The 27,222-nt window shown below is 41.8% G+C and overlaps 1 protein-coding gene across 2 annotated transcripts in view; it reads left to right on the forward strand.

The window, feature by feature from the left end:
- Window positions 1–26,639, forward strand: part of SCLT1 (sodium channel and clathrin linker 1) — a 107,277-nt gene extending 80,638 nt beyond the window's left edge. For both annotated transcript variants that reach the window (XM_059698034.1, XM_059698035.1), the window contains 3 exons: window positions 19,052–19,130; window positions 21,813–21,908; window positions 25,865–26,639. In XM_059698034.1, the coding sequence (XP_059554017.1) occupies window positions 19,052–19,130; window positions 21,813–21,908; window positions 25,865–25,927 (238 nt within the window). In that variant the 3' untranslated portion in view covers window positions 25,928–26,639. The remainder of the gene's footprint in view (window positions 1–19,051; window positions 19,131–21,812; window positions 21,909–25,864) is intronic.
- Window positions 26,640–27,222: the final 583 nt, after the last annotated feature.

Below are 27,222 nucleotides of genomic sequence, written 5' to 3' on the forward strand. Positions count from 1 at the left end.
TTTTTTATATGGATGGTACATGTGTCTGTGGTCAGTTACAGCATCCTGGAAGCTGAAATCAACTGTAGCTTCAAAATCAATTGGAACTGTTGCAGGGAATTAATATTGGGGTCATTAGAATTAATGTTGTATTTATTACACAACATATTCTAATTAAGAAACATTAGCAGTTGCTTTTCATGTTATTTCTTAACAGGAAATATGCTGTTATACCCCTTGTGTTTTTACACTACTACCTTGAGTGAAAGTAGTGAGGCCAGAGGCAAACCAAAAGAGAGAGAAACCAGACAGAGTTTTACAGTTTCTGTACCCCAGGTTCCCAAGGATGAACACAGCCCACCACACAGGGCCCCACAGGGGAAGCCTGGGGTTGGGCACAAGACAGAGGGAGTCGGGGACAGTGCTCAGCAGCTCACATAGACAGAACAGCCTGCCGAGCCTAAAGAAACACTTTGTACCCTAGCTCTAGTTGTACACTTTTTTTTTTTTTTTTTAGCAATTTGAACTCTACTTTTAGTGAATTATTTATTTATTTTTTTTTGCCAATCCATGAATTTGAATTTACAGCAAACTCACTCTGTATGTCATTGCTAAGAACTTACATGATTCTCAAAGCTTATTAGGTAGAAGTAATATAAACTTTTCAGATTATCCATTTGACACATAACTGAAGCCATTATGTTCATTTTATTTTCAGTTTACATAGAATTTTAGAACACTGTGTATGTCTTCCCAAAATAGTCTCCATCTTTTATGCATAACTCTTAATATGACAACCTTTAAATACTGAAAAACTAAGCTTTAGAATCATATTTATCAACAGCCTTAAACAATAAACTATTGAAATAACAATTTTAAAAACCTAAAATTTTTCTCCACAGTAAGAGTAGCTGACTTAAGAACTTCACATAGCAATCAGTTAGGGTATATAAAAAGGAGTCTAATGAACAAAATAAACTGACAAAATAGAAGCAGAGGCATGGATACATGGGACAGACTGACAGCTGTCAGAGGGGAGGGGTGTTGAGGGGCTGGATGAAAGAAAGAGAAGGGATTAAGCAAAGAAATACATATATATGTGTGTGTGTGTGTGTGTGTGTGTGTGTGTGTGTGTATTTATATATATATATATATATATATATATATATATATATATATACACACACACACACACACACACACACATATATATATATATCTAACTAACATAGACAACAGTGTGGTGGTAGCCAGAGGGAAAGGGGGGCTGGGGTAGAAGTGGAGGTGGGCAATGGGGGAGAATGAGGACGGAAAGAGACTGCTTGGGATGATCAGGGCACAGAATGTACTATGCAGATGATGTGTTTTTGAGTTGTACACTTGAAACCTGCATAGTTTTGCAAACCAATGTCACCCCAATAAATACAATTTGAAAAAAGCTAAAACCATAGCTTCCAATCCAGGGCCTGCTCCACAAATGTGTGATTATGTATAAACCACTTAATTTTTCGAAGCATCAATATTATCATCTCTAAGCATCATGCAAATATTATATATTGTTAGAAATATCCTGTACTCATATTTTTATTCTATAATAGAGGCCCGGTGTATGAAATTCGTGCACTGTGTGGGGGTGCCTCAGCCTGGCCTGTGCCTTCTTGCAGTCCAGGACCCCTCGGGGGATGTCCGCCTGCTGGCTTAGGCCTGATCTCCGTGGGGATTGGGCCTAAGCTGGCAGTCAGACATCCCTCTCGCAGTCCAGGGCTCTCACAGCCCGGAACCTCTTGCTCCTTACCGCCCACTTTGCACTCGCCTGCTGTGAGCCCGGCTTCTGGCTGAGAAGCGCTCCCTCTGTGGAAGCACACTGACCACCAGGGGGCAGCTCCTGCATTGAACATCTGCCCCCTGGTGGTCAGTGTGCATCATAATGGCCGGTCGTTCCACCGTTTGGTCGATTTGCATATTAGGGTTTTATTATATAGGATTCATATTTCAATTGCCTTACTGTCCTTGACTATCCTTGAGATATTTTCAGTATCCTAATTTTTAGTTTTTATCATGATCTTATCTCTTCAAGTTCATATGGATACTAATTATTATGACTGCTTTTCCTTCTGCCATTCCAGTTCAGTGTAACCCAATTTTTAACAAAGAAGGAAAGAATCCTTCTTTGAATGCTCTTATTAAAGACAGAAGAAAAAGAACCAGATTTTTCCAGCCTCTCCTGTGTGTTTGATAATCCAGTCTTTGTTCCAGGGATTAGAACACTATTCTTACTAAATTTTAAAAGCCCCCATGTTCCATGGCATTTTTGGTAGGTTGAAAAGGTTGAGGAAGATTACTTAAAACTAAATTTGTTATAAAAAATAAATAGGTTACACATCTTACATTCTTTGAAATTTTTAGATTTCATTATTTTCTTTAGAAATCTTTTTAAAAAGGAATAATTATGCTTAAGTTAAATCTTTCTTGGTTATGTAATAATTTTTATAATTTTTTTTAATATGAGAAAGCATATTTTATTAGGGTTTCATTACATACATTTAGGATTTTGCAGAGGAAAGTCTAGTTTTCATAAGTCATCCTTAACCTTTACCTGGTATGGCTATGTTGGTTGTTTAAACCAGGATTGCAAGAGAAAGACACTCCACTATTCTAGAGAGACTTCCTGCATGTCTCCGCTGGGTCCCTGAAAGCATGTTAGTATGCTCCGGCATGTCAAAACAAAAATGTTTACTTTCAAAATAGAAAATATTTTCACAAGAGTTTTCATTGAGACTTGTTTCCTTTCATAAAAGGATTATATATTACACAGTATTGAGAAAAACATATAATATTTTAGCACGTAAGGAGGCAGCACAATGGTTAGAGAGAAGAGCACTGACTCGGGAGATAATCAAGCCTGAATTTGAATCCCACCCAACCCCAACACTTTACACTTACCTGTAATCCCATGTGTTCCTATAAGGCTCTATTTATAGGTTACATATACGGTGTTAACTCCATGTCTGACATGTAAAATATTTAGGAAGGAAACAGTAAAACCGGGCCTTAGGGGATAGCCTTTATAATTGCAGAGATTGTTGTATTTCAACAAACCATATTATAATGCATGGGATATGTATATGAGAAGTTTACGTGCTTATTTCATTTTTAATTGTACAAAAAAGCATTGCTAATTCTAGAAAGCACTAGATTTTAGGCAAGATTTATATATGTGAATTGTATCCTCTTTGGAGACATAAATAATACTGAGGGATATATATGAAATCAAGCCAAAAATCTTTCCACAATAAAAATAGTATCTATCGAAGTATTTTCTCTATCCCTCACCTATTGGTCATAAGCAGAATTACATGGCAGCTATAATTTTTAATTTTGAAGTAGAAATTTATGTTTATTCCAGTGAAAAAATACGTTACGAATGTGTTGCTCTTCACTGGACATACTTAGGACAGCTCCCATACCATACGAGTACTAGTAATGTGATTATTCCAGGAACTCTCCGGGCTAACTGCTAGATAGTATTTCTGTGTCTTTGAGGAAGGATTCACTTGTTTCCCTCAGAAATAGTTTTGTTTTAGACTGATTCAGTGATACAGTCCAAGTCTTCAACCAACTATGTCTTTTATTAATAATAAATTACAACATAAACTACAGAGCAATACATTTAAAAATCAAATGGCTCATTTGATGCATTTGACTTTCCCCATGAGGATTTCTGTGTATATGCCACCAATTCAGGCATTCTACTATTCATATAAAATGTGTTTATTTATCACTGTCGACAATGAGCTTTTTCAGGTTGCATCCCAGCATCCATTGCCAGCACACCATTACCGTGCTATATGCATTAAAGCTTTCCCCTGAAATATGTCCTCTTTACTTCTTAACAGATACTTATACATTGGCTATGTTCTTGCCTCCCATGTGTCCACCTACTTACTATAGTTAAAGAGCATAGCCACAACATCCCTAAGATGCTAGAGTCCTCTCGGGACTGGTTTTGCTGCCTTAGAAAACTTCTGTTCCTCCTCACAACTGACAAATAAATATGATTACCAGGTACCTGTGATTTCTTAAGATCTACCAATAAGTAAGTATAGCCATAATGACACTTAACTCACATTAATTAAATAAAATCATTTTTCCATAGAAGGAAGTTTTTCATGTAAGTATCAGAAGCTTTTTAAAAATGTGAGTTCCTCTGTGGTATCTTCTTTCAGTTTGAAGTTTGCTTTCATTTATAAAATTTTATTCATTTATAATCATTCCTTCTTGGTTATTCTTTTATCTTGAAATTAGAGGCCCGGTGCACAAAATTCATGCACTCGGGGGGGGGGGGGCAGGGCTGGTGTCCCTCAGGCTGGATTGTGAGAGGGCGCAGACCAAGCCGAGGGACCCCACCGGTGCACGATCGGGACTGGGGAGAGATGCGGGAGGTTGGCCAACCAGGGAGGGACCGTGGGAGGGCTCCAGTGTGTTTCAAGCCCATCTTGCTCAGTCCCAATCAGCCAGACCCCAGCAGCAAACTAACCTACTGATTGGAACGTCTGCCCCCTGGTGGTCAGTGCATGTCATAGCAACTGGTCGACTGCCCCCGGTGGTCAGTGCACGTCATAGCGACTGGTCAACCCGTCAACTCTCTGCCCCCTGGTGGTCAGTGCACATCATAGTGAGTGGTTGAGTGGCCTTAGCATATCATTAGCATATTACACTTTGATTGGTTGAACAGACGACCAGACACTTAGCATATTAGGCTTTTATTATATAGGATGTATGTAATGCAGAGAATTTTGAGCTTTCAAGAGGGGACAGTATTAATAGTTGCTTGTTAATGTATAACATCTGTAACTGTAATATAGCTGTACTAATCTTACTTGAATGATACATTGTTTTTATAGATTAAATTTAAAAATGGGAGACATTTGTCCTGCTGATAACAAATAGATAAAGCTGTGTGGTGATAATGCACAAGATAGATCATCTGAGCAGAATACAGAAAAACAAACTATGTAAAATTGGAAATTTTGCTCATGATAATATGGCATTTTAAATCACTGGTGAAAACACGATGTTTTAAAACATTTAGAATATTTCTTATCCTAGCTAATAAAAGGGTAATGTGCAAATTAACTGTCACTCTGTCACAAAGATGGCAGCGCCCATAGCCACAAGATGGCGGCGCCCAGTCCTCTCAGCCCCGCTGGAGTCCTCCAGTCCCAGAGGGGTGGCCACTGAGAGCAGGCAGCGTGAGCGACTACCCCGCCGGAGTCCTCCAGTCCCGGAGGGCGGCCGCTGAGAGTGGGCAGCATGAGCAGCCTGGCAGAATGCTTGCTTCGTTGCCGCGGCAAGTACAATAAAAGTTGGCTCCAAAATGCCTGTTTCTTGGCGAGTCTGGGCAGGAGGGGGTCCTGAGAGCTCTTCTGCTGGCTGCTCAGGAAACAGCGCTGACGCCACCAAGGGAGCCGTTGGGGAGGAGGTGGTAACTGCAGCTGCAGAGCCAGAGCAGAGGAGGCGGGGGAGCCAGAACGGAGGAGGTGGGGCTGCCTCTGCTCCCACGGCGGGGCAGGTGAGCCACAGTTCAGGAGCCTCTGGGAGTGGTGGCGCCAGGCCATCCAGTGCTGCATCCAGTCCCTGAGGCATGCCCGCCAGTACTGCGATGCCAACTGCCCACAGCTGTCCTGCCAGATGAGGTGGGTTGTGCAGCACAAGGGCTACCAGCGCAAGACCAATGGAGGTTGCAGAGTGTGCAAGCAGTTCATGGCCCTTTGCTGCTACCATGCCAAACACTGCCAAGAAAACACATGCCCCATTCCTTACTACCTCAACATCAGGCAGAAGCTCCGCCAGCAGAAGACACAGCACCGCCAGCAGCATGCGCCAGTGGATGCCACCATCAACACCCGCACCCTGCCTCAGCCGAGTCTGCCTTCCCCTCTTTCAGCACCACCCTGGCCCTCTACACTGCATCCCAGCACACCCTGGACACCACAGCCCCGACTGCCCCAGACCTCGCCTGTGAGCATGTCACTAGCCGGCTTCTCCAGTGTGGCCAGAACTCAACCCCCCACCACAGTTTGCACTGGGAAGACGACCAACCAGATGCCAGCCCCACCGCCACCGCCCCCGCCCAGGCCCACCTGCAGCAGTGGAGGTGCCCGGCCACTGGTGCCCGGCAGATTGCACGTGAGGCACAGCAGCAGCATCTGAATGTGACCCAACCAGGTCAGTGGGCCTGTTATTCTGCCCCCCAAGCCCCGGCAGTGGCAGCCGGCATCCATCCCCCAGCAACAGTCAATGTGAGGCATGCCCCAGACCTGTGATGTGTACGCAGACCGAAGGTACAGCCACCTCAGAACATCTCTCCAGGTGCCCTGCAGGACCTGCTGCGGACCCTGAAGTCTCCCAGCTCCCCCAGCAGCAGCACATGCTCAACATCCTCAAGTCAAACCCTCAGCTGATGGCAGCTCTCATCAAATAGCACACAGCCAAGCAAGTGGCCAGCCAGCCCATCCTTCAGCTCTAGCCCAGCCTGCTGAATCTGAATGCCATGCAAGCCAGTGGGCCACGACCTGCTGTCCCTCCGCAGCAGCAAGCAATGGGAGGCCTGAACCCCCAGGGCCAGACCTTGAAAATCAGGAACCCGGGGCATAACCCCAGCATGGAGAGTATGAACCACAACAGCAGCAGCAGCAACAACATTGCGAGAGGCATGTCCGACTGTTGGTTGTGATGGGGCATTGCCTTCCCCTGATTGCCAGGTCACCTCCCACCCCTAAGGGCTCCCGGACTGTGAGAGGGGGCAGGCCAGGCTGAAGGAACCCCCCCTCCTCCAGTGCATGAATTTTCATGCACCAGGCCTCTAGTCATACACATAAAATGAATTTCAGGTGGATTAAAGAGCTAAGTAAAAAAGAAGGTATTAGAAGAAATGACTACTTTTATTATCTTGGAATATAAAAGTTTTTCTAATCAAAACACAAAACCCAGAATCTAAAAAAGAAAAATAATTGATTTTATGGAAAAATAAAAATTCTATATGAAGATACCAAACAAAGATAAAAGACAAATGTCAAAATATAAAACAAAGGATTCATATGAAGAATCCACCAAGATTTCAATAATTAAGAAAAAGATTATCAACGTAATAGAATGAGGAACAAAGTATGTGAACTGGCAGCTCACAGAAGCAACGCTCCATTAAACAACGCAAACCAGGTTCAGTCACACTGTTCACTAAAGAAATGCAAATTTAAGCATTATTTTACCCAGCAAGTTGGCAAAAATGTAAAAGATGGTTAACATGCAGTACCCGAAAGCACATGGGAAGACTGGAACCAGTGTATGGTATTGGTGGGAACTGGTGAATCCTTTTTAGGGGGGGGGGGCATTATCTAATAAGACTGAGGCTGTGCAGACCCTTTTGCAATCTCAAGTGCAGCATTTATCCCACAGAAACTCTTGTATATGTGTAAACGTGCAGTAACATACCTGTTCTTGCCTTCGGTCAGGCCCTGCACATCCTCAGCTAGGGCTCTTAAAGTAGCATCCTTCACTCTGCTTTGTTTTGTTTTGTTTTGTTTTGTTTTTCCACTCTACACCACCTTTCAGAATTATTTTCCTAAACAGGCAGATCCGATCCTTGCCCTGTCTACTTAACGGCTTCTGCTTTATTGTTGCCTGTAGGTTTTCTACAGTCTTTCCTTCACCTTATTTATTATCAGCAGTCTGCCTGTTTACCTCTGTCCTTCACATTCCTTGTGTTCCAGACACACTGAACAACCTCCCCAATAAGCCAAACGTGCTGGCCCTTTACAACTCCTAGTCTGCACTCCATTCACTCATCACGTATTTATTGAGTGATGGGCAGTGGAAACTGTCAAGTAAATGTGTTTAAAGTCAGATAAAAAGTACTATACAGAAAATTGAAATCAGTGTGCTCATGAATGGATGGGTGGACACTTGAGACTGGTAGACAAGGAAGACCCTGTGAGGGAATTAATATGAGCTCTAGTGACAGAAAGGATCCTGTCATTTAAAGCATCAGAAGAAAGAGCATTTTGAGTGGAGAGAGCAGCCAATGTGAAGAGGCAGGAAGACACTTGGTATGTTTGAATATAAGAAACAGTACACAAAGTGAAGTGCCATAAAGTGCCACCAGACTCTGAAACCCCAGGGCTGAACACACAAGAAGGTTTATTTCTTGCTTATACCTTAGTATTACCCATCTAAGATGGTTTGGCAGGAAGGTTCTGGTGGTAGAGATCCCACCGCCTTGAAGGTGTGGTTTTTCGAGGTCACTGGACCAGCGAGGTTCGGGGGGGGGGGGGGTAGGGGGGGGAGGAAGAACGCTGGCTCTTAACTAAGTCGGCTCTAAGTGATATCACTTCCTTTTATCTTCATTGGCCAAACTAATCTAACTGCATAAGAGTCTAGGAAATGCATAGGGAGCACACAGAATGTTTGGTGATTGCTCCTGCTCCAGTCCGAGACTTGATCTCAGGGGTTTTATTAGCCAGCTAAAGATTTTTAAGTGTGAATGAAGGCCAGTGTTCAGTTTTAAAAGAAGTCACCTGATCAGATTTTCTTTTTTAAGACTATTGGCTTCTGAATGGAAAATACAAGTAGGTAAGAAAGCTGGGAAGCTATAGCAAGTCTTGTTAAGAGATGATCATGGCTCAGACTAAGAAGAAAGAGAAAGATGGGAGTCTTTTTTTTTTTTAGAGGTAATAGAAGGAGTTGATGGACTTACTGTGGCATATGGAGGAAAAGAGAGGAATCAAGGAGGATTCTAGGGATAGTCTGTACGTGCTATTTCTTTCTAGAGATATTTTTTCCCAACTCCCAACCTGAAAACATTTTCTTCCTTCCAGACCCATCTCAAATATCTTTATTTTTTCTGTAAGGCATTCTTAATTCCTTTGACAGATTGAGTCTTTCCTTTCCCTACACTCCCATACCACTCTGCTCATTCTTCTTTATGGCACTTACTGAATTGTAGTATAACTATCATTTAGATTCATCTCTTCTACAAGACTCTGAACAAACATCTTGCTAGGCATATAGGTGTTTAATAAAATTGTATTGAATAAATGAATGAATGAATATACAATATGTAATATTTTCATCTCATGTCCAAAACTGTGTGTGTATGCAATTACACAGCATCTGAGCCCCCCAAAAAATTCTCTTTAATCTCTAAAGTATTATTCTTGGCTATATATTTATAATGTTTGGCTGCCATACTGCTTTTTTTTTTTTTTTTAATTAACAGGATGAGAGGCAGCTGCAGGTACTGGCAGATTACAAAATGTATAATTGCTAAAAGTAACTGAAGCATATAATAGTATAATTCAACAGGAAAAAAAACATCTGGCACATGCTATGTTAATTTGTCATAGGAGAGAGTTTCGAAGAAAGCACTCGCTGCAGCTGGCAGATCCATCATTTCCCTGAGACGAACAGCACACCTTTGTTTGTAATTCTCTTGTCTAATAAGAACAGAGTCTTATGTGATTTACTCTTCAGACACCACTAAAGGATTTCATGCATTAGGAAATTTCTCCTTACGCTGCATCAACCAAAATGTGCATGGCCCATTCTTACCTTAAATTGTGCCTCAATGATAACGATCTGAGCAATTACAGTAATTAATTATAAAGCCTAAGATATTGGCCCAAATTTCAAACGCTTATTCCATGCCTTAAGGAGCCATAACTTCTCTTCTTTTATAAAAAGTATTTGCCGTGTTTCCAAAGAGACGAATGCATTGCAGGGAACACTTTGCTCTTAACCTTGTAACCATAGCTCTTCAGTTACTACACATGCCCACGACATGGGGAATCGAAGTGCTTTAGAGTGGAAATTCTCTCAGCATGGGTTAGGACACCCATTTCTGTGATAGAGAAGAAGAAAAGGATTAATTTTTATTACAGAACAGCTTCTAATGCTGCCCTTTTGAAATAATCGATATTTCCAGCTCTCTACTGAACATAGGTACCTCAAATTTGATGTATTCAGATCGGAACCGATTCCTCCGTGCCTGGCCCACATTTGTCCTTCACCCTGCATTTCCTTTTCCATGAGTGGTGCTATCTACTGAGTCACTCAAGCAAAATCATCCTGAACCCTTCTCTTCATAACCCTAAATCAAGTACTGCGAATTCTACCCTTCCCCGCTCCCCCTCCCCCACCAAAATATCTCCTGAATCTGTCCATTGCCCTCTCGTAGTCCAGGTGTCAACATTGCTCACCTTAGATTGTCGCTATAACCCCCTAATTTACTATCGTCTAGATCCTTACAATTTTTCCTGCTGTAATCAGCAAAATCTCCTGATACTCAAATCTAATCTTGTCACCTTTTCTTAAAATACTTCAGCACCTCCCTATCATGTCCCTGAAAAAATCTCCATGACCTATCAAGACAGAAGATCCTTTGCAATCTGTGTTTCCTTGTGTTTCAGCTTCTTCCTTTCCCCCCTACACCCGACTTCCAGTAAGTCTGTATGGCGCATCCACACTGCACTTCTCCCAGCTTTCTACCTTGATGATCCTTTCTCATTTCCTGGCCTTCCCATGTGGATCTCATTGTAACGGCCTTCCTTTTCTCACCCTGCCTCTGTCCACCTAATGTCTGCTCACCTTTCATATATCAGCTCAAAAGCCTGCTCCTCTGGAGAGCTGTGCTGATCCCCTCATCCTCCACAGGACTGTTACAGCATTTACTTGTTACAGCCTAGGAGCGTCTCAGTATTTCTGGTGCTCCTCGGCTTCACTGTGGCAGTGACTGCATCTCCTCCGCAGGCTCCCCTCCCCCCATCTCGCAAGCACCAGTGTTATGTATAGCGCGCAGCAGGCACTCATCTCAGTATTTAATGAAATGAATGGACTTTACAGTCTCCCCAGTCGCATCCTTAGGTCCACACTTAAAATGAGATGTGAGGAAATTTACCCACACTTTGTACACTTTGAGTCCATTCCTCACATAGCTTCTTAAAATAAGCTTCCTATGAGTGGTATTTATAAATAAAGCTCTAAGTTGCTTTGGTTTTCCTAGCAGTAGTCTCCCGAATTTATTACACCACTTGATGGCTACTGTGAAAATGTAATCACTGAATTATCTAGTTAGTTCTGCAATGACGGCAAGTACTGCAGGTAGTGAAAACTTTGAAAAAGCGAGTCATAGGATATTAGAAATGTTATAAATGGTGACTGATTATGTGAAATTGACTGAAATCTGCTCAGGCTCAGAACTATCTTACATGTGCCAGACACTGTGCTAAGCCTGGGAGTGTAGCTTCCTTTTGGAGCTTCGGTTCTAATGGAGAGAGACAGACAACGAGGCAAACCAACAAATAAGACAAGTGTAGATGTCTTCAATGGTATAAAGTAACAAATCGGGTGATGTGAGACAGTATCTGGGACAGGGTGGGCACTGAGGAGCTGGACCGTGTTTTAAAAAGTCATCCGAAAAGTGGACATTTAAACTGAGGTCTGAATGATAAAGGAAATTAATTATACAAAAACACCAGGAAAATATTCCAGGCAGATGGAAGGGTAGTGAGCCATGTTAGAAGAGGGTAGACCCATGCAATTACAGTGTAGTGAGCGAGGAGAAAGAAGGCCATTGGGTTGAGGAATGAGGCAGGGATCAGATCATGAGAATCTTGTAGGCTAGTTTAAGTAAGTCTTTTTAAGTGTGTGTGTGTGTGTACCTATATATGTATATAAACCACTAATCAGCATTACAATACAGAATTGCTAAAATGGCTATATGTAAAAGTAGAGGCCCGATGCACGAAATTTGTACACTGGAGGGAGTGTCCCTCAGCCCGGCCAGCGTCCTCTCACAGTTCAGGACTTCTCGGGGGATGTCCGTAAGCTGGCAGTCAGACATCCCTCTCTCAGTCCGGGGTTCTCACAGTCCAGGACCCCTCACTCCTTACAGCCCACCTGCAGCAGGGGCAGGAGAGGCTTCTACCACCGCTATGCACTCGCCAGCCGTGAGCCCAGCTTCTGGCTGAGTAGCGCTCCCCCTGTGGAAGCGCACTGACCACCAGGGGGCAGTTTCTGCATTGAGCCTCTGCCCCCTGATGGTCAATGCGTGTCATAGCGACCGATCGTTCCACCTTTCGGTCGATTTGCATATTAGTGTTTAATTATATAGGATAAGCAACCTGGGCATGTGCCTTGACCAGGATTTGAATCATGACGTTCTGGTTCATGGGTCAGTGCTCAACTACTGAGCCACACTAGCTGGGTAATATAAGTTATTTTTTGTGTGTGTGTTTTTAAATTTTACTTACACAGAAGGTAATAAATCAATTACATTTTACAACTGTATTTCTAAATTATATTTGTAAGCATAACTAAGATTTTTATTACATACACATAAATTATGTAAGTAAACTAAAAATATTTAGGACTCAGAGGGTCAAGTGATATTATAAGGAATTCCTCATTCTTATATACTTACATTAACTAAGTAGAAGATCATTTTACCTTAAACCTATAACATATAATATGCCAGAGATTAGAGAGAAATTGGGTACAGTTTCATTTAAATTCTTTAATTAGTGTAAAGTACTCTTTAAGTACCACAGTGTCACACAGAAACTGGAAATGTCATCTGTTGCTATCCTCTGGCAGGCTATACCTCAGTCACGCCTGATAGGAAAAGATGCTTCTGTGTTAAAGGATTTCCAGGGGAGAGATTATATAGCTTTATTTGGCAAGTGTTTCCACTATACTACCACTGTGAAACTTTCTGGAAAGTCTTGTTTAATGTTTTTTCCAAATCACTAACGATATTGGGATCTCTCAATGATGTTCTCTAATGAAGAGAAAATTTCTCACAGATAATAGAGTCGGATCATCCCCTGGGTCTTCCCTTTACCCTGCAGTTAAACATCCAGGCAGAGAAATAAGCAGCTGCAAAGTACTGACAGGCAGGCTCCGGGAAGGTCTCAGGGGACAGAGCTGGCAAAACCACTGTTCTCTTCACCCTTTCACACCTCCCTAAATTTCATTCAGAAACGAGACGAAATGAAATGTTTAACTGAAAAAAAAAAACACACAACCTTATTTTAGCCACTTCAAATCCTTTGTAGAAATGGGTGGAATATATACAAATCTAAATAAATAAAAAGTATCTTTATCTAAAATATGTTTTGTGGTAGATTCCTCAGTAAATGTTTGCTGAGCAAATAAGGAATAGAACTTTCTAACTTAGGTTTTCTACAAAAAGTTAGCCATAAATCAGCAAATATTTACTGAATTCCTATGTGTAAAGCAACTTTAGTAGATACTGTGGAAACTAAAAACAATCCCCATTTTAAAAATTTTTATTTATTTTATTTTTAAAGAGAGGAAGATGAGGAGAGAGACATTGGTTTGTTGTCCACTTATTCAGGCATTTATTGGTTCTTTATTTGTTTTTCATTGGTTGATTTTTATATGTGCCTTGCTGGGAATCAAACCCACAACCTTGGCATATCGGGACTACACTCCAACCAACTGTCCTGCACAGCCAAGGCAAAGCAATCCCCATTTTAAAAGTTTTCCATTATTCTTGGTTGTGTGTGTGTGTGTGTGTGTGTGTGTGTGTGTGTGTGTGTGTGTAAACCACTAATCAGCATTACAATACAGCATTACAATTGCTAAATGTCTATACATAAAATAAGCATAAAGCTTTGATGGAATTAAAATGAATTCGGAAGGAGGCATAGAAAGAATTGAGGCAGAGTGGAATCTTAAAGAAAGAGCAGGATTGTAATGGCAAATCTAAACACAAGGATTCAGAAAAAGACATAATGCGAGCTTAATGGGGATACATGTGGTTTGTTTGCAGGACAGTGAGAGCCTAAATAACAAGGAAGACTCCTATCGGAGATAAGGTCGGGAAGATTCAGGGGGATTTTGATGCCAGTCTTGGACTGTTTTGTCCAGTAGCAGAATGTCCTGGAAGTTATCATTCAAGGAAGCAAGTTATTAAAGTGGTATTTCAGGAAGAGAACATGCTGGCGATGTGAGCATTAGAAAGGGAAGGCCGCTATGTTCATTGAGCACTTCTGTGTGCGTGGTGGTGGGTGCTTCGCAGAAGCCTGAGCCGTTGGCTATGCCCCTCAATCTAAAAATTAAGAACTTGAGTTGTGTCGGTAACACTGAGTAGAAGGGAAGAATATATCTGAGAGTCATTGCAAAGGAAGGGTCTATTGAGGGGCAATCTAGACCCTGCTTTGCAGAGCAAGTGAGACTACGCTTTTAACCTAAGCCACCAGGGCAGACGTGTGGGCGGGATGAAATCTGAGTGGCAGGATGAGAAGTAGGTTTTGGAGGCAGTGCAAGAAGTTTGATGTTGGGCATCAAGTTTAAATGTAAGACTGAACCTTTGGGCAATACATCAAAAATAAAGATAAACTTGTTCGGTTTTCAGTAAGTGTGTTACTATTTATAATCTAGAATGCCTGATACGCACACAAATGCATAGCCCTTCACTTACTCATTTAGTAATTGCCTGCCATCCAGGGGAGGGCTCAGTGCACACACTGGAAGCAAAGGCCCCGTTTTCAATCCTGACTCAATGCTGACTAGCTGCGTGACTCTAGACAAGTACTTCACTTTATTTTTATATGTCTCTGTCTTTAAATTTTCTCATATGTGAGAATGGGGTCCCACAGGGCCATCATAAAAAGTGAATGAGTTTATTTAAATAAAGCGCCTAGGACAGTGCCTGGCACGTTGGAAGCACATGGAAGTGTTTGCTGTTATCACCATCATCATCATCATCGTCTGCACTATTACTTGCCCAGCTCTGCTGAGAACCAGGCCTTAAGGGCGACCACGAGGAATCCAGTTGCTCACCATCCAGGGGTGACAGAGCTTGACGCACAAGAGAATAGTATTTACACAGATTAAAAAGTTAACGTAGGCTTGCCCTAGCTGGTTTGGCTCAGTGGATAGAGTGTCAGCCTGTGGACTGAAGGGTCCCAGGTTTGATTCCAGTCAAGGGCACATCCCCAGTAGGGGGCGTGCAGGAGGCAGCTGATCAATGATTCTCTCTCATCATTGATGTTTCTCTCTCACCCCCTCCCATCCTCTCTGAGATCAATAAAAATATATTTTAAAAAAAATTAACTTAGGCTTAATGTGTATTTTTGTGATTTTAAATTTTGGGGGAAATTATTACTAATAGTATTTATTAGAAATTATTACTGTCGTTCAGGTAAATTGTCATGGGTATATAAGTGAATAGTTTAGACATCAAATTATGCAGTAGGTGTTTTCTATAAACTGAATGTTGGCCAACTTTATAAATATGATCATTGTTTCATCTTCATCTCAGTAGTACTCAAAGGTTATTTCCCATCAGCACCAATGTGCAAATCATTTACCTTTAATTGCATTTGACCTAGAAGACCTGCCACTTCAGTCATTTTGCTTTTTTTGTTATGTTGGGAATTTTAAGCTATGTGAGTTCGAATGAGCTGTGTCCCTCTTAGTCTGTGTTTACCACTATGTACCTTGCACTTGGCCCGAAGAATGTTCAGTAACTATTTGTGGAATTGATTTGTAGACATTATCATTTTCTCTCTCCTATGTATTTATACCAGATTGCTTTCTGATTTTAATAACTATTCACTTAGGTATAGGACACCTGAGAGACTAAGTTTTTAAGCTGTTTGTGTAACTCTTTTGGAAAAAAATCAAAGCTGAAGTTATTTTGGAAGTGTTAATCTGTTGATTTTTTTTTAAGAACAAGTAAGGGCAAAGGATGAAAAATTAATCCTGAATTATTATTTTAGTAAGCAAGACATTGAGTTGACCTTTTTTTAAGCTATTTTTTAAGACTACATTGTATCTACTTCTAACCTGGGACTCTTCAAATAATTTTTGGCCAAAAACAATATAATGCATATATGTTGAATAGAAAAAAAAAGGTCTGTGCATAAGAAAATTCCAGCTAATAAAACATAAGAGATATGAATGTATAAAATATAGCACATATGCAACCAAAACACCAGTCCTGAATGACCACACTGAAATGATGGTGGAGTGGTTGACATTACCTCAATTTTCCCAGAGTTGAGCTTCTCTAAGAAGCACTGTATATGACTCTAATATTGAATGCTATTGCTAAGAATCACAGTAGTTTATGAGTAGTTATACTAATGAATACTGTATCTGTTTAATATGAATGTGCTTTTATTTAATGCCAAATAATATTCAAGATAATATTAAGACTCTTTTGTTCTTTTAATATACTAGTATATATGCATGTATATATGTGGGGTAGAGGGGTCCTATGGCGAAGTATAACATAAAATGTATTGTTTTAACCATTTTAAAATTGTGATAAAATATTAAATGTATCTGCTTAACCATTTTTTAAATTAAATCTTTATTGTTCAGATTATTACAGTTGTTCCTCTTTTTTTCCCCCATAGCTCCCCTCCACCCGGTTCCCACCCCACCCTCTGCCCTTACCCCCCACCCACTGTCCTTATCCATAGGTGTACAATTTTTGTCCAGTCTTTTCCTGCACCCCCCACACCCCTTTCCCCCCAAGAATTGTCAGTCCACTCCCTTTCTATGCCCCTGATTTTATTATATTCACCAGTTTATTCTGGTCATCAGATTTTTTATTCACTTGATTTTTAGATTCACTTGTTGATAGATGCGTATTTGTTGTTCATAATTTGTATCTTTACCTTTTTCTTCTTCCTCTTCTTAAAGAATACCTTTCAGCATTTCATATAATACTGGTTTGGTGGTGATGAACTCCTTTAGCTTTTTCTTATCTGTGAAGCTCTTTATCTGACCTTCAATTCTGAATGATAGCTTTGCTGGGTAAAGTAATCTTGGTTGTAGGTTCTTGGTATTCATCACTTTGAATATTTCTTGCCACTCCCTTCTGGCCCACAGAGTTTCTGTTAAGAAATCAGCTGATAATCTTATGGGTACTCCCTTGTAGGTAACTAACTGTTTTTCTCTTGCTGCTTTTAAGATTCTCTCTTTGTCTTTTGCTCTTGGCATTTTAATTATGATGTGTCTTGGTGTGGTCCTCTTTGGATTCCTTTTGTTTGGGGTTCTCTGTGCTTCCTGGACTTGTAAGTCTATTTCCTTCACCAGGTAGGGGAAGTTTTCTGTCATTATTTCTTCAAATAGATTTTCAATATCTTGCTCTCTCTCTCTTCTTCTGGCACCCCTATAATTCAGATGTTGGTTCACTTGAAGTTGTCCCAGGGGCTCCTTACACTATCTTCATATTTTTGGATTCTTTTTTCTTTTTGCTTTTCCGATTGGGTGTTTTTTACTTCTTCATATTTCAAGACATTCACTTGATTCTTGCGAACCTCTAGTCTGCTGTTGGAAGTCTGTATAATATTCTTTATTTCAGTCAGTGTATGCTTAATTTCTATTTGGTCCTTTTTCATATTATCGAGGGTCTCACTAGATTTCTTGAGGGTCTCACTAAATTTATCGGCGGTTTCTAGAAAATTCTTGAAAAACCTTATAACCGTGGTTTTGAACTCTATATCCAGTAGTTTGCTTTCCTCCATTTCTGCCATTTGTGACCTGTTTCTTTGTCTCCGCATTTTGGCTGCTTCCCTGTGTTGATAGGGTGGCTTTCTGTGCTAGGTATCCTATAGGGCCCAGTGGCTCAGCCTCCCCAAATACCTGAGGTGGACACTCTTGGTGCACCCCTTTGTGGGCTGTGTGCACAGTCTTGTTGTAATTAAGCCTTAATTGTAGGTATCACTGGGAGGAATTGACCTCCAGGCCAATTGGCTGTGAGAATCAGCTGTGTCTATGGTGGGAGAACTTCTGTGCTGAGACACCCTTCTGGGGCAAGACTTGCTTCAGTGGGGCTTTGGTGCTCACTGAGTCTGCCTCCTGAGTGTGTCCCTTATGGATCTGAGGAGTTGTAATCTGGATGGTCGGGTCCCACTCTGACCACTGGGAATACTGGCACTTGGATCTCTAAGGAGGTGCTAATTTAGCCTCTGCCTGAGGCTACCTAGCAGGAGCTATGGAGAGATCTGCAGATTCCTCTTCTTTGTTTGGGATTTGGAGGTGCCCAGATGAGGCCCAGCTGTGAAGCAATGCAAGCTGCTGTGGGGCCGTGGGCCTTCTTTTGGATGTTCGGGGTCTCTCTGACCCCGCTGCAGTTTGTTAGGTAATTTTAGATTGCAAAGGGCCAGGTCATTCATATGCAAAAGCCTCTGCACACAGCTTGGGTGGGGCGGGGTGTCAGGGAATCAACAGGGCAGAGCAAGCAGCTATGGCTGATCCTCAGTCCTACCCTAAGAAGCCCCGTGTCTCAGTGTCCTGCAGTAATCGCTGCAAGCACCTCTGAAAGCCTCCTCGAGTTTTGCTGCTTAAGAGATTCTCTCTTAAAAGCAGACAGACAGTCCAGTTTCTCCCCGTATGAGTCTGGGTCCCCAGAGACTCGCCCGGAACTGGCGTTCAGAGCGGTCAGGAGCTTGTGAGTCCCTCCCGATTGTAAAAGACAACCATGTCCTCAGTTGCCAGCCCTTTCCGCGTGCGCCTCCGTACCTGTGCACTTTACTTCCACACATCCTCTGAGTCTCAGTGTGCTTTTCTCTTTCCTTCTAGTTGTAGAATTTCCACTCAGCCAGCCTTCCTGTGATTCTGGATGATGTCCGTTTTGTCTTTTAGTTGTATTTTTGAAGTGGTTGTGCGAGGCAGCAATTTCAGGTGTTTACCTATGCCGCCATCTTGGTTTCTCTCTGCTTAACAATTTTTAAGTGTACAATTCAATAGTGTTAAGTGTATTCACATTACTGTACAATCAACCTCCAAAATATATGTGCATTTTATAAAGAAATGAATGAGTCCTTTAGATATGGTCTATTAATAAGAAATTTTATTTTACACACAGAAACATGAACATGTATCTCACTAATAAGGATTCTACTTGTTCATTTTTTTTAAACAATCTCTCACTCTCTCTCCCTCCCTCCCTCCCTTCCTCCCTCCTTCCTCCTTCTTCCTCCCTCCTCCCTCCTCCCTCCTTCCCTTCCTCCCTCCTTTCCTTCATTAATAGGAGTGAGCTGAGTCGGCAGAAACTTCATACCCAAGAGCTGCTTTCTCAGCTGGAAATGGCAAATGAAAAGGTAGCTGAGGTAAGATAATGACTCCCGCGGGAGGCCCTTCTGCTGCAGCCTGATATACATGTTAGAGACTTTTACTCGAGCCAAGTCCAAATTAATTCTCTACTTGGAAATGGCTGTACAGATGTGTATATTTCCTGTAGAAATCATCCATAACCCAAAAGTCCTCAGGTGGTACCGTGTGAATAAAAGCCTGAGAGTCAGGGATCCATCATGTGCACATGACAGGCGGTGCTGGTGTCGGTCTCAGAGACTCTGCTAGGACCCTCGGAGGTCTGTGCGTGTCTGAGATTATTTTTTAACCTGTTCCTTTTGTTTAGTTTTCATCCATCACAAGAGATGTGTAGAAGATACTTTGGCCTCCTGGAATATATTAAAATACTCCTGTAGATAACTGGAGAGCTAACTAGAGCAAGAATTCAGGTTTTTTCCTTGAAGTGTTAAAAAAGTAAGTAATGTCTAGATTATGATTAGGGCATTCTAGAACTCTAGTTCTCCTTTTGATGTTCCACCTTCGAATGTATTTGCTGGAATTTCTTCAACAGTCTGTTTGGCCCACCGTCTCTTTGTGGCCTGCTATAGCTGCCAGAGAGAAATCATTACTCTTAAGTTTTGTGGCATTATAAATTGATATGAACCATTTAGAAAACAATTCCACCCTACCCATTAAAGTACTCTTTGGTATAGCTCCCACTTCCAGGAATCTGGTCTAAGGGGGTCATTTAAAATGGGGAAAAATTTAAAGGAAGATATTCAACACAGTAATGTTAATAATATCGGAAGATCAGAAGCAACCACAATGAGCCATTAAAAAAGAACAACTGTCTATATATAATGATTTCTGGACTGTGCCTTAACTATTATTATGGCAGATAGGAAAATGTATGTTATGTGCAGTCTGATAGTGACTATGAAATTGATTATTATAGATGATGGCATTTTTCCCTGAGTTCTCTCTAGTTTTAAAATGTGCCTCTTAAATTTACGACTTCGTATTTAAACAATTTTGTAAATTGGAATAGCCAGTATCGTTCTCATCATAAAATTTAATTTTGCTTTTGGGCACACTGAGAAATATAATAAGCTCGTTTTAACAGGATACTGTTATTTCAATATTTTACGTTACTAGGCCTGACAGTCCCTGTAATCACTTGTGTGTTAGGACATGGGAACTATATTGTTCTTCATAGAAAGTGTGTTTTTCTTTTTATTCCTGATTAGGCTGGTTACTCTCTCAATTCCCACAAGTGCCAGAAAAATTGAATAACAATACCAGTTATACTAGTACAAAAACATTTTGTTCAGGCGAGTAAGTATGGAAGGACTGGTGCGTTTTTTAACTGAAGCTTCTTTGATCCATGTGCGTGATGGCATGCAGTGTCAGATTTATGTTCGTGACGCTGTGAGTCTCCTGAGGCTGCTCTACCAGGTTACCACTGGTGATGTGCGGTCTCGGCTCTGGAGGGCCGAGGTCCTGATCAGGAGGTCGGCAGGGTTGGTTCCTCTCGTGGGCTCAGAGGAGGGTAGGTCCATGCCTGTCTCCTAGCTTCCGGCAGCCTCGGGCGTTCCTCGGCTTGTAGATGGTGTTCGCCCTGAGTCTTTCTATGGTCTTCCCTTTGCACATGTCTATCTGTCCAAATTCCCCTTTTTATAAAGACACCAGTCGTATTTGATTAAGGCCAAGCCTACTAATATCATTCTAATATAATCATTAGCAAAAACCCTACTTCCAAATAAAGACATTTATAGGTACCGTGAGTTAGGACTTCAATATATATTTAGGGGCATAATTCAACCCATAACAATGTCTTAATAACTCTGTTGACCCTAATACCTTGTGGAGTATATAGCTGTTTGGGGAACATGTGGAAACAGACTTCTTAACCTTTTAAAGAAAACCTTTAGCATATAAATCATTTAAGGCACATCTAACACTGTAAAAACCAGGATTTCCAGAATGAATATTTTCGTTTCTTGAACGTTTAATAATGACGATGTCCCAGTTTCCCTAGAACAGTGGCTCTCAACCTTCCTAATGCCGCGACCCTTTAATACAGTTTCTCATGTTGTAGTGACCTCCAACCATAAAATTATTTTCGTTGCTACTTAATAACTGTAATGTTGCTACTGTTATGAATCGTAATGTAAATATCTGATATGCAGGATGTATTTAGGTGACCCCTGTGAAAGGGTCGTTCGACACCCAAAGGGGTCGCAACCCACAGGTTGAGAACCGCTGCCCTGGAAGTTGGTCCGAGCACAGTGGCTCTGAGGACACCAGCAGGCAGTGCCAGCGCCTGCTGGGAACATGGTAGACACAAGGATTCTCAGGTTGGGAGTAGGTCCAGGTGGGAGGCCCAGCAGTCTGTGTTTCCACACTCCCCACACTGGAAGCACTGAGCTAGCATCTCAAGGTTAACAGGTCAAAAACTGAAAATCCTGTTCTCAACTTCTGATTCTCTTTGCTTTGCACTTAATCAACTTTTTTGTTGACATGGAGGGGTAAAACGGTTTCGTGAGGATGTACAACCAGCTTTGAATTTCATAACTTGAAAAATGTACATTTGGAGACACTGTCTTTGCATTTGATAGGGTATCTCAGATGAGGTCCAGATTTCCCATTGATTATTCCACAAATGCCTCCATGTCACGCGTGGATCTCTAACCCATTTGTTTTATGTTTCCTCTTCACAGAGTGAAAAGTTAATTCTCGAGCATCAAGAAAAAGCCAACAGACTCCAGAGGCGGCTCAGTCAGGCGGAGCAGAGAGCCGCGTCCGCTTCTCAGCAGGTAGGGAGCGCCTCGCCGCCCCTGACAGTAACCGTCCGGGTGGGTCACGCTAAGAAAGGCTCCTCAGAAGTCCCCAGAGAACTAGTAGGATTATTTTTACCTGATTAAACTATTTGAAATTAATCTCTATTATTTGGGGTTGAAAGTAAACTTTAAAGTCAGAAATAAACATCAGTCTCTGCAGTTGACTCCCACCTCTGGAACCACTCTGTCCCTCACAGACACTAGCCACCAGCAGCTGCTCCAATTAATTAAAATGAAATAAACTAAAATAAATCTGCAATCGGACTAGCAGGTACCAGGTGCTCAATGACCATGCGTCACATCAGACAGCATGAATGCGGAGCTCTCTGTCCCAGGAAGTCCGAGGGACGCCCTGCCCCCGAGGCTGTGCGTGTGAACTGGGCAGGTGTTTTCTGACAGGTCTGGAAGTAGGTAGCATTGCTCTGAACGCACTATTTCAAATGCACTGACTTTGTTTTTAATTGTAGTTTTTAAATGGAAAAAATTACTTTGTGTATAGGTTAACTCCGTTTAATGCACATTTGTATATGACTATCACTCTAAAATATGATATAAAGTCCAGTGGGAAATAGAGTTTGAAAATGCATTCATGAAATATTGATAAGGGGGTAATTATCCATAATGCACACACATCATTAGGAAATGAGCCATTTGTCTACAATAGGAGCAATAGTCCCTCCTATTGGGAACAAAATGAGATCAGTTTAGTGAATATAAACATAGGCTGGAAATAGTTCAGATAGATAGTTAGATAGATAGATAGATAGATAGATAGATAGATAGGCAGATAGATGGACAGGCAGATCGATAGATAGGTATGGATAGGCAGGCAGGCAGGCAGACAAAAAACGAGTTAATACATTATTAGTTATATTTGGCTATAAATGTACTATTTTAATTAAAATTAATATTACTCTTAGATATTACACCATTTTATACATAGTAAAGCAACTCTGAGTACTGAATTCAGTTTATGTTTGTGATATTTACAGATTTTCTTTTTAAATCTACTTCTGGTATGACCATGAGGTGACACTTAAATGAAATCCAGCCATAATTTGCCCTTCTCCTTCTGTCCCCTCCCTCTTGACAGTAATTATAGCTTTATTAAATATGTTTAATTTCTTATGGAATAATGAAGTAATGGACTACTTAATTACTCAAGAATTCCTCCATTCATGTGGATTATACGGTAGTAGGAGCGAGGGTGTGCTGGGCAGTGTCTGGAGCGTGTGTTTGGTGTCGACAAATAGCCTGCTGTCCCTCCGTAGCCATGTGACTTAGGGCCGCCTCCACCTCTCTACACCTCGCGCTCTTCTTGCTCAGCATAGGATACTAATGCCTCCATTAGAGTTATTGAAAGATGAAGGGAATTCACACATATAAAGCACTTAGTCATTAAATGGTAAGTAGATAGATATATAAGAAATTAAATTTCTTACATCACAATCCTTATAGCTTCAAGTTTGCCCTTTTTTATTTATTTATTTATTTTAAAATATATTTTATTGATTTTTTTTACAGCGAGGAAGGGAGAGGGATAGAGAGTTAGAAACATCGATGGGAGAGAAACATCGATCAGCTGCCTCCTGCACACCCCACACTGAGGATGTGCCCGCAACTGAGGTACATGCCCTTGACCGGAATCGAACCCGGGACCCTTTAGTCCGCAGGCCGACGCTCTATCCACTGAGCCAAACCAGTCAGGGCAAGTTTGCCTTTTTTAATGAATGTGATAAAGAAAATGCCTGCTTAAAATCACCTACCTCGAGTCCCGTAGTAAAAGGGTGCAGTTACAGAACTTCGCGGTAGTGTCCCGGTGACATCTGGCTGCGTCTCCCTCCGGACAGTTAAACCTGAGCAGCCTCCTGTTAAACTCAGATGGCAAAGTTGCCCTGATTAGCTCTTTGTGAGGTTTTGTGTTTTTTTTTAATGTTTTTCAGTAAACACTTCACAAATTTTTCCTTAAGCTTTTCTTCTCCTATTTTGTTCTCCTTTAAAGATGGAAAGTAACCATACAGCCTTATGCCCATACACAAAAAGGAATTTACCCCCTGAAGTTAATATTTTTTCCTTAAGTGAGTCCAAGTTATAAACTTTCTTTATGAGACATATATTCAGGTTTTTTTTAAACCTTTATCTTTGCCTTCTCTGAATTCTTTCTAATTAATTTTTTCATTTTCCTCCAAAAAATGGAAACTGCTAATAGAAATGATATCCTGCTAAGGGCCTGATATTTAACGCAGTGATGGAGGTGAGAGATCCTCATTGTCTGTACTCACCAGTGCAGCCCAGCACCCTGCTGGGTCCAGGGAGAGCCCCTCAGTCCTGACTCAGCCGGTCCTGACCCTGCTCCTCCGGTTTCCTGTCTCCACCGCCTCCCCGGCCAGTAGTGTGGCCACGTGTTCTAAGTCACCATGCACCATGACTGCCGTGTCTTAGAAATCAGGGCGGTGCAGCCTTTCTCTGCAAGAACACAAAACCTAGAAACTAGGAAAGAAATCAGTAAATGGAACGATGTAAAATTTCAAATTTCTACATGAAGTCAATGACGGACTGAGGAAAGTATGTGCAACGAGTATATGACCAAGAGGCTAATGTCGTGGATGCATATAAGGAGTGGTTGCCTTAGCAAAGAAGTGCTGCAGCTCCCACATCATTGGTGTGATGGCTGTTGGTGCGGTAGCCGGTTAGGCAGGATCTCTCAGGCTGTGAGTGTACATAACCCGGGACCAGCATTCCTAAGAATATGTTCTGCAGGTGGTCCCTTACCTCTGGGCACAGCTGTACATGGAAGCATGAAGAAGCCTAATTGCAGCATTGCTTATCCTTTTAAAATATTAAAAATACCTAAATGCCCATCAACAGAAAACCAGCTAAATTAAAGAATATCCATGCAGGGGAAAGTTAGCAGCTGTTAAGGAATAAAATAGATCTAATATGAAACCATTTCCCACCAGCTAGTTTGACTCAGTGGATAGAGCATCGGCCTGCCGACTGAAGGGTTCCAGGTTCAATATCAGTCAAGGGCATGTACCTCGGCTGCAGGCTCAATCCTCAGTCCTGGTTGGGGCGTATGCGGAACCAATCAATTTGTCTCTCTCACATCATCGTTGTTTCTCTCTCTCTCTCTGCCTCTCCCCCTCCCTTCTGCTCTCTCTGAAAATCAATGGAAAAATATCCTTAGGTGAGGATTAACAACAAAAAGTAAGAAAATAATATGGAAGCATTTCTAAGGTAGATCTTGTAGCAGGAAAAAAAAACAAGATGAAAAGTCTGCATCATCCTTTATCATTTTCTAAATAAAAAGGGGTGAGGACATATATGCATATACCCTCATTTAGAATATTTCAGGAAAAATGCTTAGGAACTGGAAATAGTGGTTGAGTCTGGAAGGAGGGCTATGGAAATAGCACAGTAGTGGGAAGATTTCCTTTATGCTATGTCGTACCATTCGTTTTATTTTTTGCACTGTTAGGTTTTTTTACTATGTGTATATTCCATATTTTATTCAATTCCAATTAATATTTAAAGATTATTTTCCTGTTGGACTTTTCTTACTATGACCTATCATCTCTTTATCACCAGCCCTGCAGTGTGCTGGCTTACACTTAGTTTCTGTTGTAGCAACTTTTCCGATTACCTTTCCTCTGGCTGTTCTTCCTCCCTCTGTGGAATGTGTCTTGGAATTCCCGGGATGTCACTGAGCTGTGGGATGTCGTATTTGGCTTGTATGTCTAGTGTGATGCAGGCACTTTAAGTGTCTCAGGAGTGAAATAGAAGTGAGCACAGAGGGCGACCTCTTCCAAGGCCCTTTCCACTAAGATGACGTTCAGTGACTGTTAGCTGTGACGGGTTACTCTGTGTGGAAAATTCACCTAAGACTTCCCCTAGGAAAGTGACTGCTTACTGATTGTTCATTTCCATTGCAGCTCAGTGTGGTTACAGTGCAGAGAAGAAAAGCAGCCTCCATGATGAACCTGGAAAATATCTAAAAAGGCCCGTAGTTCACCCCAGCCTTAGAGGGGAAGCTGCTGCACTAGGAGTTTGAATGGGAAAGCCTGCCGAGAAGGGCAAAGGCCCTGCCCCTGGCACGCGCGTTTGCCATTGTTTTGGGGGGTTATTGGGAAGCAGGACAGTGGCAGCTTCCTGGGAGTAAAGGAAACATAACCGGCACGGACTTCAGTGGAGAATAAAGCAGCTGAGAAGACTCATTGCCTCCGCCAGTGTGTCTATTGTCCCCCGCCCTCCCCCGCCACCCCCCCATCCTTTGGAAGAGCATAACTTCTAGACCAGTGATGGCGAACCTATGACACACGTGTCAGAGGTGACACACGAACTCATTTTTTGGGTTGATTTTTCTTTGTTAAATGGCATTTAAATATATAAAATAAATATCAAAAATATACATCTTTGTTTTACTATAGTTGAAAATATCAAAAATTTCTGTATGCGACACAGCACCAGAGTTAAGTTAGGGTTTTTCAAAATGCTGACACGCCGAGCTCAAAAGGTTCACCATCACTGTTCTAGACTATGCTAATCATGAGAAAGAGATTTTATGAATATACTAAAATGTTAATATTTCCGTTTCTAAGATTTGAGAATTTTACATCAGATTGTTACTTCTAACTCATTTTTAAGGTTCCCAAGTTATCCATTTTATTATGAACTCGTAAATGTAATAAATTATGTGTTCTAAAATGATGCTGTCGTGTATTTTAATATGTAACTAGTGATTCTGTTTCTCACTGACATGATTTCCAGGATTTATCAAATGGTGACAGTAAGGGTTTGGGAGGTGTGGGGGGTTTTGATCAGATGGACTTGGTTCTGAGGCTGTGCCGCGTGTGCTCTTGGGACTGCGGACTTTGCTGCTGTTCTCGCTCCTGGTGGGAATGGGGCAGACAGGTGTGCTCTGGACAGCAAGCTGGGAGACCTGTGTGGTTCAAATAAAAGATAGCGCCTTGAGTTTGAGGTGACACGGAAACGTTCGTGTGTTGATATTCAGCCAGCAGTGGGAAGTTTAGGACTGATGCAGACGAGCCAGGATGTCGTGGGGTCTTTGGCTGGAGCTGAGAGTTGAGGCTGTGGCGCAGAGCTGGCCCTGGGCCTTGCGTGCTGGGCGGGCTCCCCCTCGCCCCTCCTCTCCTGCCCTCTCCCTGACATTGCCTTTTCCTTCCATCACCACATCCTCCTCTCCCCACACAGGGATGTGTTCACACCTCGACGTGTGCACATTCTTCAGCTGCCACTCAGTCTAGGTGAGGGCTGCCGTGTTGCTCGCAGA

The sequence above is a fragment of the Myotis daubentonii genome, chromosome 5, assembly GCF_963259705.1.
Source record: "Myotis daubentonii chromosome 5, mMyoDau2.1, whole genome shotgun sequence".
In the NCBI taxonomy this organism is placed as follows: domain Eukaryota; kingdom Metazoa; phylum Chordata; class Mammalia; order Chiroptera; family Vespertilionidae; genus Myotis; species Myotis daubentonii.